General features: G+C 40.0%; 1 protein-coding gene across 6 annotated transcripts in view; it reads right to left on the minus strand.

Annotated features, from left to right (window-relative positions):
* The window catches only part of trim37 (tripartite motif containing 37), a 121125-nt gene that overhangs the window by 89276 nt on the left and 15401 nt on the right, over nt 1-16448 (minus strand). For 5 of the 6 annotated variants that reach the window (XM_080210441.1, XM_080210446.1, XM_080210445.1 and 2 more), the window contains exons 2-11: nt 15272-15369; nt 11651-11752; nt 10205-10245; nt 8318-8434; nt 7400-7487; nt 6533-6655; nt 4500-4623; nt 3364-3431; nt 2017-2141; nt 348-398 (exon numbers count right to left, since the gene is read on the minus strand). In XM_080210441.1, the coding sequence (XP_080066567.1) occupies nt 348-398; nt 2017-2141; nt 3364-3431; nt 4500-4623; nt 6533-6655; nt 7400-7487; nt 8318-8434; nt 10205-10245; nt 11651-11752; nt 15272-15292 (860 nt within the window). In that variant the 5' untranslated portion in view covers nt 15293-15369. Of the gene's footprint in view, nt 1-347; nt 399-2016; nt 2142-3363; nt 3432-4499; nt 4624-6532; nt 6656-7399; nt 7488-8317; nt 8435-10204; nt 10246-11650; nt 11753-15271; nt 15370-16114; nt 16137-16448 lie in introns of those variants that run through there. The other variant, XM_080210443.1, reaches the window with a different exon arrangement.

Below are 16448 nucleotides of genomic sequence, written 5' to 3' on the forward strand. Positions count from 1 at the left end.
AATTAATCTTCCTTTCACACTTTGTTTCCTGCACGATTTCATATTAGATATTCTAATTTATCCATCTTGCTACAGACTGTGGGCCTCAGGAAGGATTCTTCACTGACTGGTTAAGGAGACATGCATTTGCATTCCCTGTTCACAGTGGTCTCTGATCCCCTGCAGAAGATGCTGTTTGCCAAATGGCTTCTAACCATGGCAGGTTCCAATGCAAATGTCCAGAGGGAGTCTCCGAGCAAGAATAAGTGTGTTCACTGGTTGCTGTCTGCAAAATGCTGCTCAGTTGAAAAATAAGCTAGTGGTGTCAAGCTGTTGCAAGCTATTCTTAAAAGGAAATAAATCATTACCTGAAATTTGACAGGACAAACGTACTGAAATCATAAGCAGGAACCAGCTCACTAGAAGGAAAGGAACAATGAAATTTAAAAATAGCATTACTGTTATTCAGTTTGCTGACTTGACAGCAAGTGTACACATTTCACCTGCACTTAGTTTGTATAGAGGCAGAACCCAAAAATAGTGTCCTCACATATTCCAACAGGCATTGATATATACTTCAGATAATTACTTCACTTGACCCTCAGATATTTTGGATTATTAAACAAAACTTTTGTGCGTCAGATCCTGACAAAAAAGTGTTGTTATTGCATGCTGAGACAAATTCTTGAGCCCTTGGGACTACCAAGTTGAGATGAAAACCAATACCAAAGGATCATACTTGAGACAACGTACATTTTAAATTAGGCTTAATCTATCAAGAATAGAATTCTTTTTAAAATCATTTACTCAGCAGCATTGCATTTGCACGTGTTTGAAACATCTGCTGTTGAACAAAAAGCTGGAAAAACATAACCCATTTTTCCAATACAAGCATGGTTTAGTCCCAAATGGTCGGAAGCTGTTGTACACAATCTCAAATTAAAACGTACTGTCTGCAGGCAGAATTGCCCCCTGCACCGAGATTAGTCACACTCCGAGTCCGCCCACCAAGATTAGTTTATGAGCATAACCCCAAGTGCAGATTTGGATTTAGGCTGGAAGTGGACCATGGGGCAAAAGCACTTCCAAGGCTGAAGGAGGCATGCAGGGCATCGCAGAGCTCAACTAAAGTTTCTAATAAATTATTTAATATTTAAATGCTGCTCCTGTGTATTTCAGTTAGATGTTTCATTCATTCATCAGCTGCAGAAAATTACAGCACAATGGAAAGGGAATACAGATCTCTCTGCCTGTTTTTTGAAATAGGATTATCTCATCTGCACGTGTAAATCAACAATCCTGATTGTAACTGTGTTTTTGTGCTTGTACCACTTGAAGTAGTCACTAGATGGGGCACTTGACCATCCCAGATTTGCACAGTCATGAAAGAATAGCAACCACTTCACATATGACAGCAGAGATCAAAGAGCTCACGCATGGTGCGTCACCCTGGTAAGCTGTGTATTGCATCTCCAACAGAATCCCACAGTTAGCATAGCAGAAAGCACAATACGAGCCAGAACAAATAGCTATTTCTCAAAGTTGTAGAACAACTTTATTAACAACACTATACTCCCAGCTATAAATGAGGAAACAATCTAACGCAACATGTTAATAGCGTTTCAGCAATGGCATTTTCTTTCTCCTCACAACTCCTCTATAATAGCCTCAAATACCAAACCCCAACCATGCTGCAGACCAAAATTATGAAACCGGTGAGAATTAAATACACAAAAAACTGCTGAAAATACACACTAGGATCCATGTTCCCAGTGTTAGAACTGAAGACAGACAGGAATTTGAGCAAGATCGAGAGGGAGAATCAAATTATACACCAATCGTGTTGAGGGAGCAGATTAAGTTGCCTGCAAACTGTGTAATAGAAAAAATATACCTGCTGTGTACTGTCAGCATTTCTGTTCACACCCAAAGTATCATCTGTCTTTTCTTGCTCGAGATGGCTATTGACCAGTTATGTATTGTCAGCATTTTGTTTGTTGTCAGCTTTTCAGCTTTCCTGTTTTTGTTTAATAATACCTGGTGAAGTCTGGTGGGACAGGTGTTGTGACAAACGAAGCCATGGGTTTACGATGTACTTGTTGGAACATTAGCAGGATTTCTTGACTTTTCAGAATTAACTCACTTTTACTACAGGATCGCAGCTGCAGGGGAAAAAAAAACATCTGCCAGACTTCATTTCAAAAATAGATTTACAAATACCAATTTAAACTGAAGGAATGTACTGTTTAGAATCTGTATTACTCAGTGAGCTTTGCCCTCTAAGATGTGGGAAATCATACCCATTTGGTACTAGCTGTCCTGGTGGTCAGGAAGGCGAATGGGATGCTGGCCTTCATAGTGAGGGGGATTGAATATAAAAGTAGGGAGGTCTTGCTGCGGCTGTATAGGGCACTGGTGAGGCCGCAGCTGGAGTACTGTGTGCCGTTTTGGTCGCCGCACTTACGCAAGGATATTTTGGCCTTGGAGGGAGTGCAGAGGAGGTTTACTAGGCTGATACCGGAGATGAGGGGGTTGAGCTATGAGAGGCTGAATAAACTAGGCTTGTACTCATTAGAGTTTAGAAGAATGAGGGGAGATCTCATTGAGACGTATAAGATGATGAATGGGATGGATAGGTTAGAGGTGGAGAGACTCTTCCTGCTCAGAAAGGACAGTAGGACTAGGGGGCACAGCCTCAAGATAAAGGGGGGGGGAGGGGGTTTAAGAACGGAGTTGAGGAGGAACTTCTTCACTCAAAGGGTGGTGAATCTCTGGAATTCTCTGCCCGTTGAAGTGGTGGAGGCTGCCTCGCTAAATATTTTTAAGACGCGGGTTGATGGGTTTTTGATAAGCGAGGGGATTAAGGGCTATGGGGAGAGGGCGGGAATGTGGAACTGAGCCACGACAGATCAGCCATGATCTTATTGAATGGCAGGGCAGGCTCGAAGGGCTAGATGGCCTACTCCTGCTCCTATTTCTTATGTTCCTCACTCAGGCGTCCATTTATTTTTTAAGGTGAGAATCAGCAGCTTAAGTCATCATAATGGCAGCTGCAGCTGAACACAATGCTGTCTTTAACCAATGTATTCTCCATTAAATTTAATAGCAATTTGGAGGGAGGACGAACTGGCTGATTTTTCATCTCCATTGCCAAAGCCAACTGTGGCATCATTAATACTACCCAAGACGGACCAAGATCAGGATCTCAAGCATTAATAATCTGCACAGTTCAGTACCAGGTTTCTCAATGCCTAGCTATCGCAGGAAGTTATAATTTCATTAGATCTGACTGAGAGGGTTCAATCTAGCATAGGTTATGAGGAAATAAAGCTGGCAACTTCACTAATTGTGAATCCAAACAGCTCGTTTTTCCATTTTGGTTACCTGATGTTCAACTTCCTGTAACAACGACTCGAGCAGTTCTGTTTCTTGAGTCAGTGATGTCTTCTGACCTAGAGAGACAAAATATTTTGAAGCACTATTACTGAATGCAATATAGTTATATAAAGCACCAAATTATGAGGAAATGTACATTCTCTCTCCCAGGGTATAGTTTTCAGTGTGCTCATACTGCAATTCACGTGCTTATTCTTTTACCAAACTTGGGTGTCACTGGCTAGCCACTATTTTAATGGCTCATCCTCAATTGAAACGCTGCAGTCCACGTGGTGTGGGTACACCCACAGCGCAGTAAGGAAGGTATGTCAGGGTTTTTAACCCAGAAATAGCAAAGAAATGGTAAAATTGCTCCAAGATAGGCTGGTGAGGGGTTTGGAAGAAATTTGCAGGTTGTGGTGCTCCTATGCATCTGCTCCCTTTGTCCTTCTTGGTGGTAGAGGTTGCAGTTTAGAAGGTACTGCTGTGAGTTTAGTACATTTTGTAGATGGTACACACAGCTGCTGCTGCGCATCAGCAGTGGTGGTGGTGGTGCGCGGGGGGGAAAGAGAGAGAGAGAGAGAATGTTGAAGTTAGTAAATTGAGTGCCAATCAAGTGGGCTGCTTTGTCCTGGGTGGTGTTGAGCTTCTTGAGTAACTGCACCCATTCAGGCAAGTGGAGTATTCTGGCACACACCGGACTTGTGCCTTTAAATAGTGAACAGGTTTTGGGGTACCACAAGGTGAATTACTTGCCACAGAATTCCTACTTTCTGACTCACTCTTGTAACCACAGTATTAATGTGGTTGGTCCAGTTCAGTTTCTGGTCAATTGTAACCACCATGACAATACCATTGTTTGGGGGAGTTCAATGACAGGGCATGGATTACCTCTATCCAATCAGTGGATAATATCAAGAAAATCTCAGTTGTCTCTAGCTGCAAGGGCTGCCTCATGTGGTGCAATAAGTGGGTCTGAAGTTGACTCACTGGAAGGTATTATATACCTTATGGTGTTCTGTCTGCTTCGTGTACACGTCTTATTTGTTCCTCAGAGTTGAAGTGGGTTGCACCAAATCAAGGGAATGTATTTCAAAAATATTAAATCTCAAATTCCAGGTATATCACAAAGATGTATACTGTACCCATTAAAGTTATAAGCTTGTTTTTCAGATGTGTGTCTAGTCTTGCGATCATCATTTCCACAGCATTCCTAATCTCTCTGACACGCTCATCCTTTGCACTACGTACTGCTTCCACGTTTCTTTCCTGGATACAAAAAAGATTTCTGTATGGTCATAAGCTAAATTTTTAAGAAACTTTGGAAAAACTGTGATAATCATCACTTACGGTGCAGAAGTGATCTGCAAAACTCCTGACCTCACATTTTTAAAAATGAGCTTGAATAATTAATTATATTCTTGTCACTGTACAATAACTAGAAAAGCTAGCAATTAATTATGTGCTTAACTTTAAATCAAATTTAAGTGAAAGCTAAATTTTACAAAGAATTTATGATATCCTGTACTAGATGTGTCTCTAACTGTGCATAGTATCTAGATATTTTGCTTGGTCTGCAAGACCTAGCCAAGACTGAATCCTTAATGAAAAATGCCAGAATAAAAATCAACACTATCCTTAGATTTTTTTCTTTAAAAATTAAAATCATCAGTTCTTTCAGACCATCAAGAGTCAAAAGATTTGAATATAGCCTGCACTGACAGCACAAGTTATCTGCAAAAACTTGGTGGTTGTCAGCCATTCTCTTAGTAGCAACACTCCTGTGATGCTTGTTTGTTCAATTTCCACTTGAGACTTAAGCACCAGTTGTCCAGGATCTGAAGTTAAATTGGAGCTGCCTGCCCCAACGATTCCACAACTCTATTCAAAAGTAGCAGAGATTTTCGGGTGCCATGATCAACATTTCTCCCCCAGTTGAGAACCAAATACAGCTTAACTGATGATTTATCAGAATGTGGTTTTGAAACCTTGTCTACAAATGTAGACAAGACTGCATTTGTCTACAATACAGTGAACACTTCAAGTACGTTTGATCGTGAAGTCCAAGGACATGAAAGACGCTGTGTAAATAAGTTATTTTGGTTTCTTTTAGCCTTTTGGAGCTATTGTGAGATTATATACAATCAAACTATATCCAAGTTTCATTGATAAACACGCTGAACCGTTTCGTCCTGCACTCAGAACATTCGCAAGTATACCAAATGTAAAGGACACAACTAAAATATACTTAATGAGGAGAGTACTGATTGATTGAAAGTAGTGTTGCCATGGAGAATGCACCAGTTAACACGACTACAGTTAAGTGCTAAGCAAAGTTTTGTACATCCTAGCATGTTGTACACAAAAGGTTGGCGGTCTCCAATCACAAAAAGAATGCCTCTGTCCCCTTGTACACAAAGAAAGAACCTATGTTGTTTGGAAGCTTTACTCAGCTACTGAAACCTCACCAACCCGGAGAACTATCAAATGCTGATTCCGTATGTTAAATAAATCTATAGCAGCCAGTTATGGACTTCATTATAGCCTGTAACAAGCCGATTTCACAGAAATTCAAAAGAGCACAATTTGATATATTGTCACATATATTAGTATGCAGTGAAAAGTATTGTTTCTTAAGAATGAAAATGAACTTGCGTTTATATAGCTTCTATAAGTCCCAAGGTACTTCAGAAGCAAGAAAGGAAAACAGGCACTAAGCCAAAAACAAAGAATGATTAAAAGGGACAAGCAAAACCACTTCAAAGACAGTAATAAAAAGGAAAAAAAACCAAAAGATACAGGGGTTTAAGAGAGGGAATTTCAGACTGGAACTTTGCAATTGTTGGACAAAAGGATTCAAGAGAGGCTGGGGGATTTGCTGTGTGGCAGGATGAGGTGGAGAGGAAACAGAGCTTCACAGGTCACAAAGATAGGGAGGGACTGAAGACAAGGATCGCAAGTTACGTTGCATCTCAGATTTGAGAAAGCCTAATAAAATAAACTTAATCCAATGATGTAACTTTAGAAATACATGCTTCTGAACGGTTCCAATAGGTTGCATCTTGCAATTTAAAAAGACTGAAATTACTCATCTAAAAATCAATTGGATAGAAATCTAGAAAGAAAGGGACCAAAAAGACCACTGTAGGTTATATGGTCAATCCCACCATCACCTTACCACTTCCTGCACCAAGCTGATCAGTTCCATCAGTCGGCGACGCAGCTTTGCCACCTCATCATTCACTTTGGTAACGTGTTGTTCGTAAATCTCAGCTAATGGTTTGAATGTGTGGCCCCCATGCTGCAACGTAAACAATACCTCAGTGTAAAACTCTCAAATCCTACCCGCCAGTGAACTAATGACTTCAGTTACGCAATGGCTGAAGCGACAACAAACAAAAAGGTGGAGGATAAAGTAGGAGACTCAATGGCACCAGTCTTGCAGGCTGAGCAAAAGTAAATTAAATGGTTAAATTGTTAGTTGCTGCCTTGCCATTGAGAACACAAAAAAACCCAGAAACTTGGGCATCTGCCCTCAAAAAGATACAATACATAAAGTTAAACTTTATTAGTCACAAGTAAGGCTTAAATTAACACTGCGATGAAGTTACTGTGAAACTCCCCTAGAATCGCATACATTTTCAAGCATATTGGTGAATACAGCCAAAGTGCAGAATCATTTTACAAAAATGGCATTCAAGGTTGATGCTCCAGTAGACATCCCACACCAAAAACTGTTCTACTGGAAGATATCAGTATGTATAATGTACAATTCACTGCAAGTTTTTAAATCAGATTTTTACAATTTAATGCTGCACACTAATGAAAACAACAATCCTACTTTCCCATGATGGTCGACATAATCCATTGGAATTTACGAAGAGGATTCCAAGGAATTATTTGTGGCAGGTTCCTGTGTATATTTATATAAAAAATGATTTGACAGCTCATGGCTCTTGATAATTTCACACCAGGTTACAGGTGCATTGCCTGTCCTTTAAAGACTTTTAAATCAAACAGATTCATCAATGGTCTTGGTTCTTACCATTCCCCCCCAAAGTGCACATTGGTGGCAGATACATTTTTTGCAGGTCCAACAGAATACACTCAGTTTCTCATGGTGACTGTCACACCTGAAATAAAATGTTAAATTATTGAAAACATTTTTAAACCTCTAGAATTAAATTTCAAAATAATCTTCTTGCTCTAATATTACAACTTGCAAACTGAATTACATTTTTTTCTTTAATTTGCTTCTACATTAACAAGAGAGCCTAGGGAAGAATGGAATGATGGGATTGAAAGTTCTCTCTCTCACTGCAGTGCTACAATTGCCCATTAGCACAAATTGGCAACTTCAGACTTCCCATAATTCAGTGTAATTGCTAATTCTCTTCGAGATGCTTCAAGAATGACTGTTGTGGGAAATTTGGAAAATAACTCAATAGCATGGAATTCACATTTTCAAACACAAAGAGCTTAAGAATGGATTCACAGTCTAATTATAGCTCTGCACAGACACTACGGATATAATGCTGCAGATCTGAAGTCAGGACCTGGTTGGCTCCAGATTTCAAAACGGTTTAGCATTCTAGTTAGTCTCTGTTTACTGCTCATCTGGGGTGAAGCCTCTCTTGGTAATCTTCAGCAGCATCAATAGGTCTTACTTTAGAGGCTGTTCAGCCATCAGAAGCTGAGTACGAGAACCTTTAGGTTCATAAAAATCACAAACAAGCATGTTTGATATCAGTGGATTTCCTGCCTATATCACCTTCTAATCAAACTGTCACAAGAATTAAGTTGCTGGAAATAAGGTAACTTGTGTTTGAATAATCCTAACTGACTGCATGGACACTGAATCATGAACTAGACTGAAACTGCAGTGAATGCATTTCTGCTTATTTCAAGAGAAGTTACTTTAGTACTCTTAATAAGACAGACCATGATACAGCAACATACTTACTTGTCTTTGTCATTCTCCTCATGCTTACTGAGATTACACAGCTGAAGTGTATCCAGTTGTTGTGTGACTTCCTCTGCCCAGCGACAGTTCACAAGCTCTCGCAGCTGAAGAGGTGCCCTACAAAAGTCAGTTGTTGGTGTCACCATTATGTGTATCAAACAGTCCAGATAATTAAGGAAGAGTATGATACATTTTCACTCAAACAATGTTTGTAACAAGGGACAGACTGTTTCAAGTCACGTTGGCACTAAGTACTCCCAGGGCAGATACCAAATAGCCAGACAGAACCCTCATTTACTCAGATTCAAAAGATCCAGAATCATTTAACGCATTACCTCAAAAACTAGGGAGTTGCCCAAGCTATATTCAAAGATCAGATTGGAGCAACCAGTTAATTAAAACTTTTTTTCTCCAAATCGACGAGATAGATGCTTGGGTGCCAATTGCAAGGACTCTGCCAATAGTGGAGAATTGCCTGCTGATTACCTTTCCTCCCGACAGTAAAACCCCTATGCTGCATATTTACCCTGAAAACCAAATTGAGAGACTCAAGAGCAGCAATTCACAGCACAAATCACCTTGTATCCTTGTAGAACAAGGCATCAATACCTCACATGCTGCATTAGTACACTATAGGTAACTTATGTGCATTGAATAACATAGAACAGGATGAAAAAGAAGCAAACAGGATAAAAATGTCAGGATTTTTGCTTCACCTCTAGCTCTTGCCCTGTTCTGTATCTGAATTCTTATTACATCAGATATTTTCAGCTCCTGTGCTTAGCTATCTCATAGATGAGCCTAAAAAAGATCTCTCTCAATATCTTTGAGAATGTTTTCATATGCCCATACAAATTTAGGTAGAATCTGCAGCATGCCTGGGTTAATGAACAAAGACCACATTTTTTAAAAAAAATATAGATTCCTTCAGTTACTGCTTATATCCTGTCTGCCTATGAAGGCTAGATCTTGTTACAGGCTATAATTGCCACCAATTTCAAACATTGACAGAACAAGTGAATAACAAAGAATGTTTCCAGTGACTGTTACACCACCTTGAATTGTAAAAGATAAAAATGACTCCCCCTAGTCACAAATAGTTTTTTTTAAAATTCCTTTCCTCATTAATTAAAGATGCTGTCCTGAGGTTTCTGCTAAACAATGTCTCTTTAAGGTTGCAGATCAAGTTCATTCACTTCAAAAATGCAGCCCAATAAAAATTGCCTCAAGATTATAATGAAGTCTCAAAGTAACTTAAGTAATTTCTAAAATTTAAAAATGTCCAGGACACTTCTCTGACCAAATGAGACAGCAGATGTACTCAATGACTTGTTTCTGCTCTGGAGCAAACTCCCAGGCAAACTGTAACTCTTAATATTGTGTCAAATTAATTTAGGACATAAAAAATTAGCTTATCTCCCACTTAGTTCACAACAAAAAAGATTAAGGAATACAAATGCACAGTTTTTCCATATATCAACTAAAGCTTCTGCATCTTAATACTGTTCAAAAATAGCTTATTTCAGCTCTAGATAAACAATGTAACTTAATTAGGTAGAATTTTGCTTTTTATACTTATTTTTAAATATAAAATAGAATTTGGAAATTAGGAGTATTACTATTACAATGCTTTGTGGTGAAAGCAAAAGCATTTATAATTCAAAGCTACACAGATAACTTTCAACATCAAGATTACTCAAGCATTGCTACTTATGTTCACAATTTTACTTTCCACATTAGTCAAACACTATTGATTCTTGATTGGTGCCAGACAGTTTCACATCATCAGGCAACTATTTCATAAAAGCTGCAAATTAGGAGAAAAGTTAAAATAATTTCCAGCTTTGTGTAAAGCCTGGCTCTAACTAGGAGTAGGTGTGCCCTTACCTGCAATGTGGGCACTGGGCTCTCTGCTCTGTTAACCAGCGCTGTGGAAACAAGAAGCATTTTTTTAAAAAGGCTAAGCTAATAGTTCTTGGGTTCTGATCCTTCCTTTGTTAATGAAAACTCAGCAAAATTCTGATTATTTCCAGGGCTCCACTTTACATTGAGAAATTTCCCAATAATGTGAAACCCAACAAGCAGCAACCCAATTACACAGGAATTCAATGCCTTGACAGATGGAAGTCCAAACATTGAATAGGTTGATGAGTTTAAAAGGAGAGGGGACAGGAGAAAAGATGACAAACAACCTCTTAGTAACTGGTGAACCCTGAGAAGAGATTACGCATCCTCACAGCTGGCAATGACCTATTTACTGACCTGGGCAATGACAGCATTAAGTCTGGAAAAAAAAGCAATGGGGCCCACCCTTGCCAAATCAAACAGGCTGAAGCAATTAAAACCTTAACGTCTTTAAAAATTGCACAGTTACATATGAAATGTCCAAAATATTCATGAAGAGCAAGCAAATACATCTTAATAACAAGGTAATGCTTGTGTGACTGTACAGTTAGACCAATCATGATGGGTTTGCTGAATGCGGATTACAGCACCACAGCTGAGCACAAACAGGATATTATTTTAAAAAATAAAATCAGCCAAAGCATTCACATCAGATATGAATGCTCTTGAATTTAATCATGTCAGACAGATTAGATCTTTCCTGCACATTCCCATACGCTCGGAATTAAAACAATTGTTCTAAAAACAGCACAGCTTTCATGGTATTGTAACACAGCTATAGAAAATGCACATAGAATATCAACAACCTTGTGACATTGGAAGATTTCCAGCACCATTCAGGACAGCAGCTGCCTTTCACTCAATAACTTTTATTCTAATCCTTCTTTTCCCAATAACAGTTCTCTAATCTTTCACTGCATAGGTCAAGACTTGAGAGAACTCCACTGCATGATAAAGCAGGTCCTATATCTGGCTGCACGTAGCATAGAAATGAAAGTGACTGTTTGAACTAAAGGTTGCAATGTAGCAAGCTCCAATTTGCACACAGCCATTGGGGCAAGGTAAAGTCACTTCACCTTATCTTCCTCTTTCACAACTCATGTTCTCTCCCTGACTGTTAGGGCTTTTGCCTTATTTGCAACTGAAAAGGTAGAGCAGGCAGGTGGTTTTCCCTAAAAACATGCAAGCTGGTCACTCAGGACTGTCAAATCATTTCACAGTTGCTAGCTCAATTCGGGACTAGATTTTCCCCTAGAAACCTGTATAACCCGAGGCTGGTTGGGAGAGGTGGGAGGGGAAATAGGTATGCTGAATGGTTATATTTACAGATTGTGGCCCATCCAGACACATTGCCTCAATCATTCACTTCCTTTCCTGCATACAAATATAATATACATATAAGAAAGATAACAGCAACTCCCAACTCACCCTTATGCAACTGAAGCAACAAAGCTTTGAGCAGTGTGGACAGAGCCGGGCATCGCGCAACTTCTCCATACAAATGAAACACCTGAACACCTCCGCAATGCTCTGGTGAAAAAAAATAGGAAAAAGATTATTTAAATGGCTTGCAGTAATTGCACCAGCTACTGCTCAAATCAAAAATCTTTGCTTGCGATAATTATTTCTAAACTTCCACATCATGCGCATCAAAGCAGCATTTTGGAGGGATGTCCTCAGCAACTGTACAATATGCTGGCAGCAATAAAAAGGAGCTGGGAAAAAGGAAAATAATGACTGTTAGCATGGAATTAAACAGGTTTGTAAGCTGAAAATTTCCACTGGATAAACCAAACACCAAAGCTTGCAAAATTACAATGATACATTGATGTTTTAGTCTCCAACATGATCAATGAATCTGCCTTTTACTTTTGAAGTGTCCCATTATTGAAACATTCAAAACGCCTGCCATTTTAGCCTGGAAAGGAACCAACACTAGGTCATTCTTTTAAATGACCAATGAATTTCTGCCAACACAGCAGAATTATTTAAATGCCTGAATGACGAGTAACTACTGCTTACCATGTCTAAACTGCTAGGCTCAGCAGCATCGCCTACGTTACACTATACTCTAAGTTGCATGTCTAATTCAGGCCTTTTAATGTCACTGCTCTTTCCAACACAGGACATTTCCCAGGATAAAGATCCAATGTAATCTGATGCACATTACTTTCACTACTTATTGACAGCATGGAGTATGAAAAGTTTGAAGTTAAAAAACACAATATTTGTGGTTTCTTCAAACTGCTTGAAATATCAATCTGCAGCACTCTGATGGGCAGACGGGTGATGTGTGATACAGAAAACCATGTTTGCGTTGTCTGTTTCCCATATCATTTTGTTAACAACCACTCCGTTTTAGATGCAGCAGAAATTGGGTGTTTCAGTGCCACTTCTCATTTCCCCACAAACATCTTTTAGTAAGTTTTCAGTCACCTGACAATATAAATTTCTCTTCAGCAGAATCCAGAAACGCAAGGAAAAATACATCTCAGTAGGGCTTGGCAATTCTACCAATGATTTGCCAATTTGAGATCAGAGACTAGTATAGGTAGGCTGGTGTACCTGATGGTATGTCAATCAAATGATGTGCATTTTTATTCATTTGTTAGTATTGCAGATTTTACATAGAACACTACAGCACAAACAGGCCCTTCAGCCCACAAGTTGCGCCAATCATATCCCTACCTACCAGGGATATCTATAACCCTCAATCCCGTTAAATTCCACATACTCATCCAGAAGTCTCTTAAAATACCGCAACGAGTTCGCCTCCACTATCGCCGATAGCAACCAATTCCACTCACTCACCCCCTCTGAGTGAAAAAACTTACCCCTGACATCTCCTCTGTACCTACTCCCCAGCACGTTAAACCTGTGTCCTCTTGTAGCGACCATTTCAGCCCTGGGAAATAGTCTCCAAGAATCCACCCTACCTATACCTCTCAACATCTTATAAACCTCTATCAGGTTGCCTCTCAACCTTCTCCAGGGAGAGAAGACCTAGCTCCCTCAACCTATCCTCAAGGCATGCCACCCAATCCAGGCAACATCCTTGTAAATCTCCTCTGCACCCTCTCAATAGCTTCCACATCCTTCTTGTAGTGGGGCGACCAGAACTGCACACAGTACTCCTAGTGGGGCCTGACAAGAGTCTTATAAAGTTACAGCATTATCTCCTCCCTCGATTAACGAAGGCTTGTACACCATACGCCTTCTTGACCACATCCTCCACCTGAGACACCGATTTTAGAGTCCTATGGACCCGGACCCCAAGGTCCTTCTGCTCCTCTACACTGCTAAGAGTCCTACTCTTGATATTATACTCCTTCATCCCATTGGACCTGCCAAAATGGACCACTACACATTTATCCATGTTGAAGTCCATCTGCCACTTCTCCACCCAGTCTTGCATCCTATGTCTCGCTGCAACCTCTGACATCCCTCCAGACTATCCACAACACCAACCTTCGTGTCCCCACTCCACTTCCTCAAGCAGATCATTTATGAAAATGAGAAACAGCAAGGGTCCCAGAACAGATCCCTGGGGCACTCCACTGGCAACCAACCTCCATGCAGAAAAAGACCCATCCACAACCACTCTGTCTTCCGCAGGCAAGCCAGTTCTGGATCCACAAAGCAGCAACGCCTTGGATCCCATGCCCTCTCACTTTTTCAAGAAGTCTTGCATGGGGGATCTTATCAAACGTCTAAGTCCATGTAAACCACATCCGCCGCTCTTCCTTCGTCAATGTGTTCAGTCACATTTTCAAAGAACTGAACTAGGCTCATAAGGCACGACCTGCCCTTGACAAAGCTGTGCTGACTACTTCTGATCATACTAAACTTCTCTAAATGTTCATAAATCCTGTCCCTCAGTATCTTCATCAACTTACCAACCACTGGAGGTCAGACTCACCGGTCAGTAGTTTCCTAGGCTATCCCTGTTCCCTTTCTTGAAAATAGGAACCACGAAGCACACAGAAGCATATTATTGTTCATGGAAATACAGGTTCACTTACACACACACGGCCAAGCTCAAACTTGTCCACACTTCATTTGTATTTATGCGACTTCTCACAGCACAAGGAATATTGATTATAAATTGACACACAAGACCAACTGCAGCATCTCAACAGTTGCCCTTGTTGAGCTTGGCTAACTTAGCATTGACTAGGATTTGAATCGGAAATATTCTGACCTATGTGACTTAAGACCACACTATGAGCTATGAAAAATGTTATCAATTAATATGGCATTACACTGTGTAAGGTACCACAGTAAGCACAGGCAACTGATATCTGACAGTTGCTAGGTCAGCTTTTCTCAGAACAAGTGCAGGCATCTAATCACACAGCAATGGAAATGTTCCACAGTGCAAAACCCACTGTGTTGGAGATGAACAGTAACAAAGTTGCTAAAGAAACAGGAGCCATTTACAACTACAGATATATAAATAGCACCTTTAATGCAATAAAATGTCCCAGCTGCTATGAAACCATTATAAAGCAGAATTATACACTGAAGGAGGAGATTGTGGCTGATAGCAAAGATCTTAGGACCTTGACAGCCAAAAGGTAGAGCAATTAAAATCAGGATGCTCAAGAGGCCAGAATCTGAAGGGCACAATTATCTTGGAGGGCTGTGGGGCTGGATTATACCAAGACAAAGGAGGGATCTGAAAACAAAGGCTGAGAATTTTAAAACTTGAGTTTGTTGCTTAATTGGGAGCCAGTGTAGCTTAGTGTGCACAAGGTTGAAGAGTGAACAGAACTCGGTGGGAGTAAGGCAGCTGAGTTTTGTATGTCCTCCAGCTTACACAAGGTAGACTAGGAGATGGTGCTCAGGAGGTCGTCAGAATAGTGAAACTGAAAAAGGTAACAAGAAGCATGGATGACGGGTCTCTGCAGCAATTGAGTGAAGGCTGGGGTCAAATGGAGCTGTGTCTCAGAGGTGGAAAAAGGCTGCGTGCTTTTAGGTAAAGACAGGAGCTTTAATGTCACAGTATCCAACGATTTTGAATCAAATAATCACAAATAGTTTCCTTACTTCGACGCTTTGCTCATCCATTTTTGTTCTGTGCAGTAGGCTGCAGGCCTTACAGGAATGTCCTGGGACTGAAGGAGGAATCCGTTATCCCTGCACAACTGAAAAATGACAATGTCAGTTCTCTAGAGATTTTACAAGACAAACATCATTCTAAACATCATGATTCCACTGCCTATTAGTCAAAAGTTTCTATATTTTAATATATACTTTATGAAATCAGTATTGGAGCTGCACAGTTGCTATGTGGCTAGAAAGACTGCTTTACATGCTGGGTTCAAGCTACAGGACTTCCCTACCTGCAGGTCAAACCCATTTTTCCAGACAGCATGGAAAAAACAAGGCCAAATAAATGAGAAAACAGATAATCTAATACTCCAAACTTGAGAATTTATTTCTTAAAAATGCTTTCACTTATGCAGTAGTACCTTCTGCACTTTTAACTAAAACTTGCATTTTAGGTTTTCAGCACTCAAAGTCAAAATAGCCAGGATGCTCTTTACAGCATCGTGACACGGATAGCTTGAGAAACGCATTCCTTTGCAATTTTGTAATAAACCCCCTCACAGCCGTTGCAAGTGTCCAGTATTGTAAAGTCCTGCATTTTAAGTAACTGCGTACAATACTCTCTTTGATCACACTACAGCTACTATTGGTCATTTATTAAATACTGTACAGTGTGAACTTATAACCTTCAGATATGGTAATGCACTGCCGACACAATCGTTGTTTCACACAACAGTCCAAAATACTAAAGATTATAGAAAAAACAACAATTGGCACAGAGAATAGAAAGATGCATCATGAATTTCAATGAAGGCTGCTTAGTTAAATGCAAACACTTACAATGGGTTTATCCATGAATCTTTTGCAGAGCGGATGAGGAGGCATCTGAGTCAAGTGGTACTGCATAGTTAGCAAGATACAAACTAAGAAGTGGCTTTTCCCAAAGAAATAACATAAGGATTCACCATTTATAATCAGAGGGCATCACAGCAATAGTTCAAAAGGTTACAATGCAATGGTGACAAAAGCAGTGAGTTTTGCCCTGAGACACGCACATGTTGGATTCCACTGCCTGACTGTAAAGACCTGAGGCAGCTCAAAAGGTGCTGTGTCTGTTAAGAGCAGTAAGAAGTCTCACAACACCAGGTTGAAGTTCAACAGGCTTATTTGGCAG

This window comes from Carcharhinus amblyrhynchos, chromosome 23, assembly GCF_965287045.1.
Source record: "Carcharhinus amblyrhynchos chromosome 23, sCarAmb.v2.hapA, whole genome shotgun sequence".
NCBI lineage: Eukaryota > Metazoa > Chordata > Chondrichthyes > Carcharhiniformes > Carcharhinidae > Carcharhinus > Carcharhinus amblyrhynchos.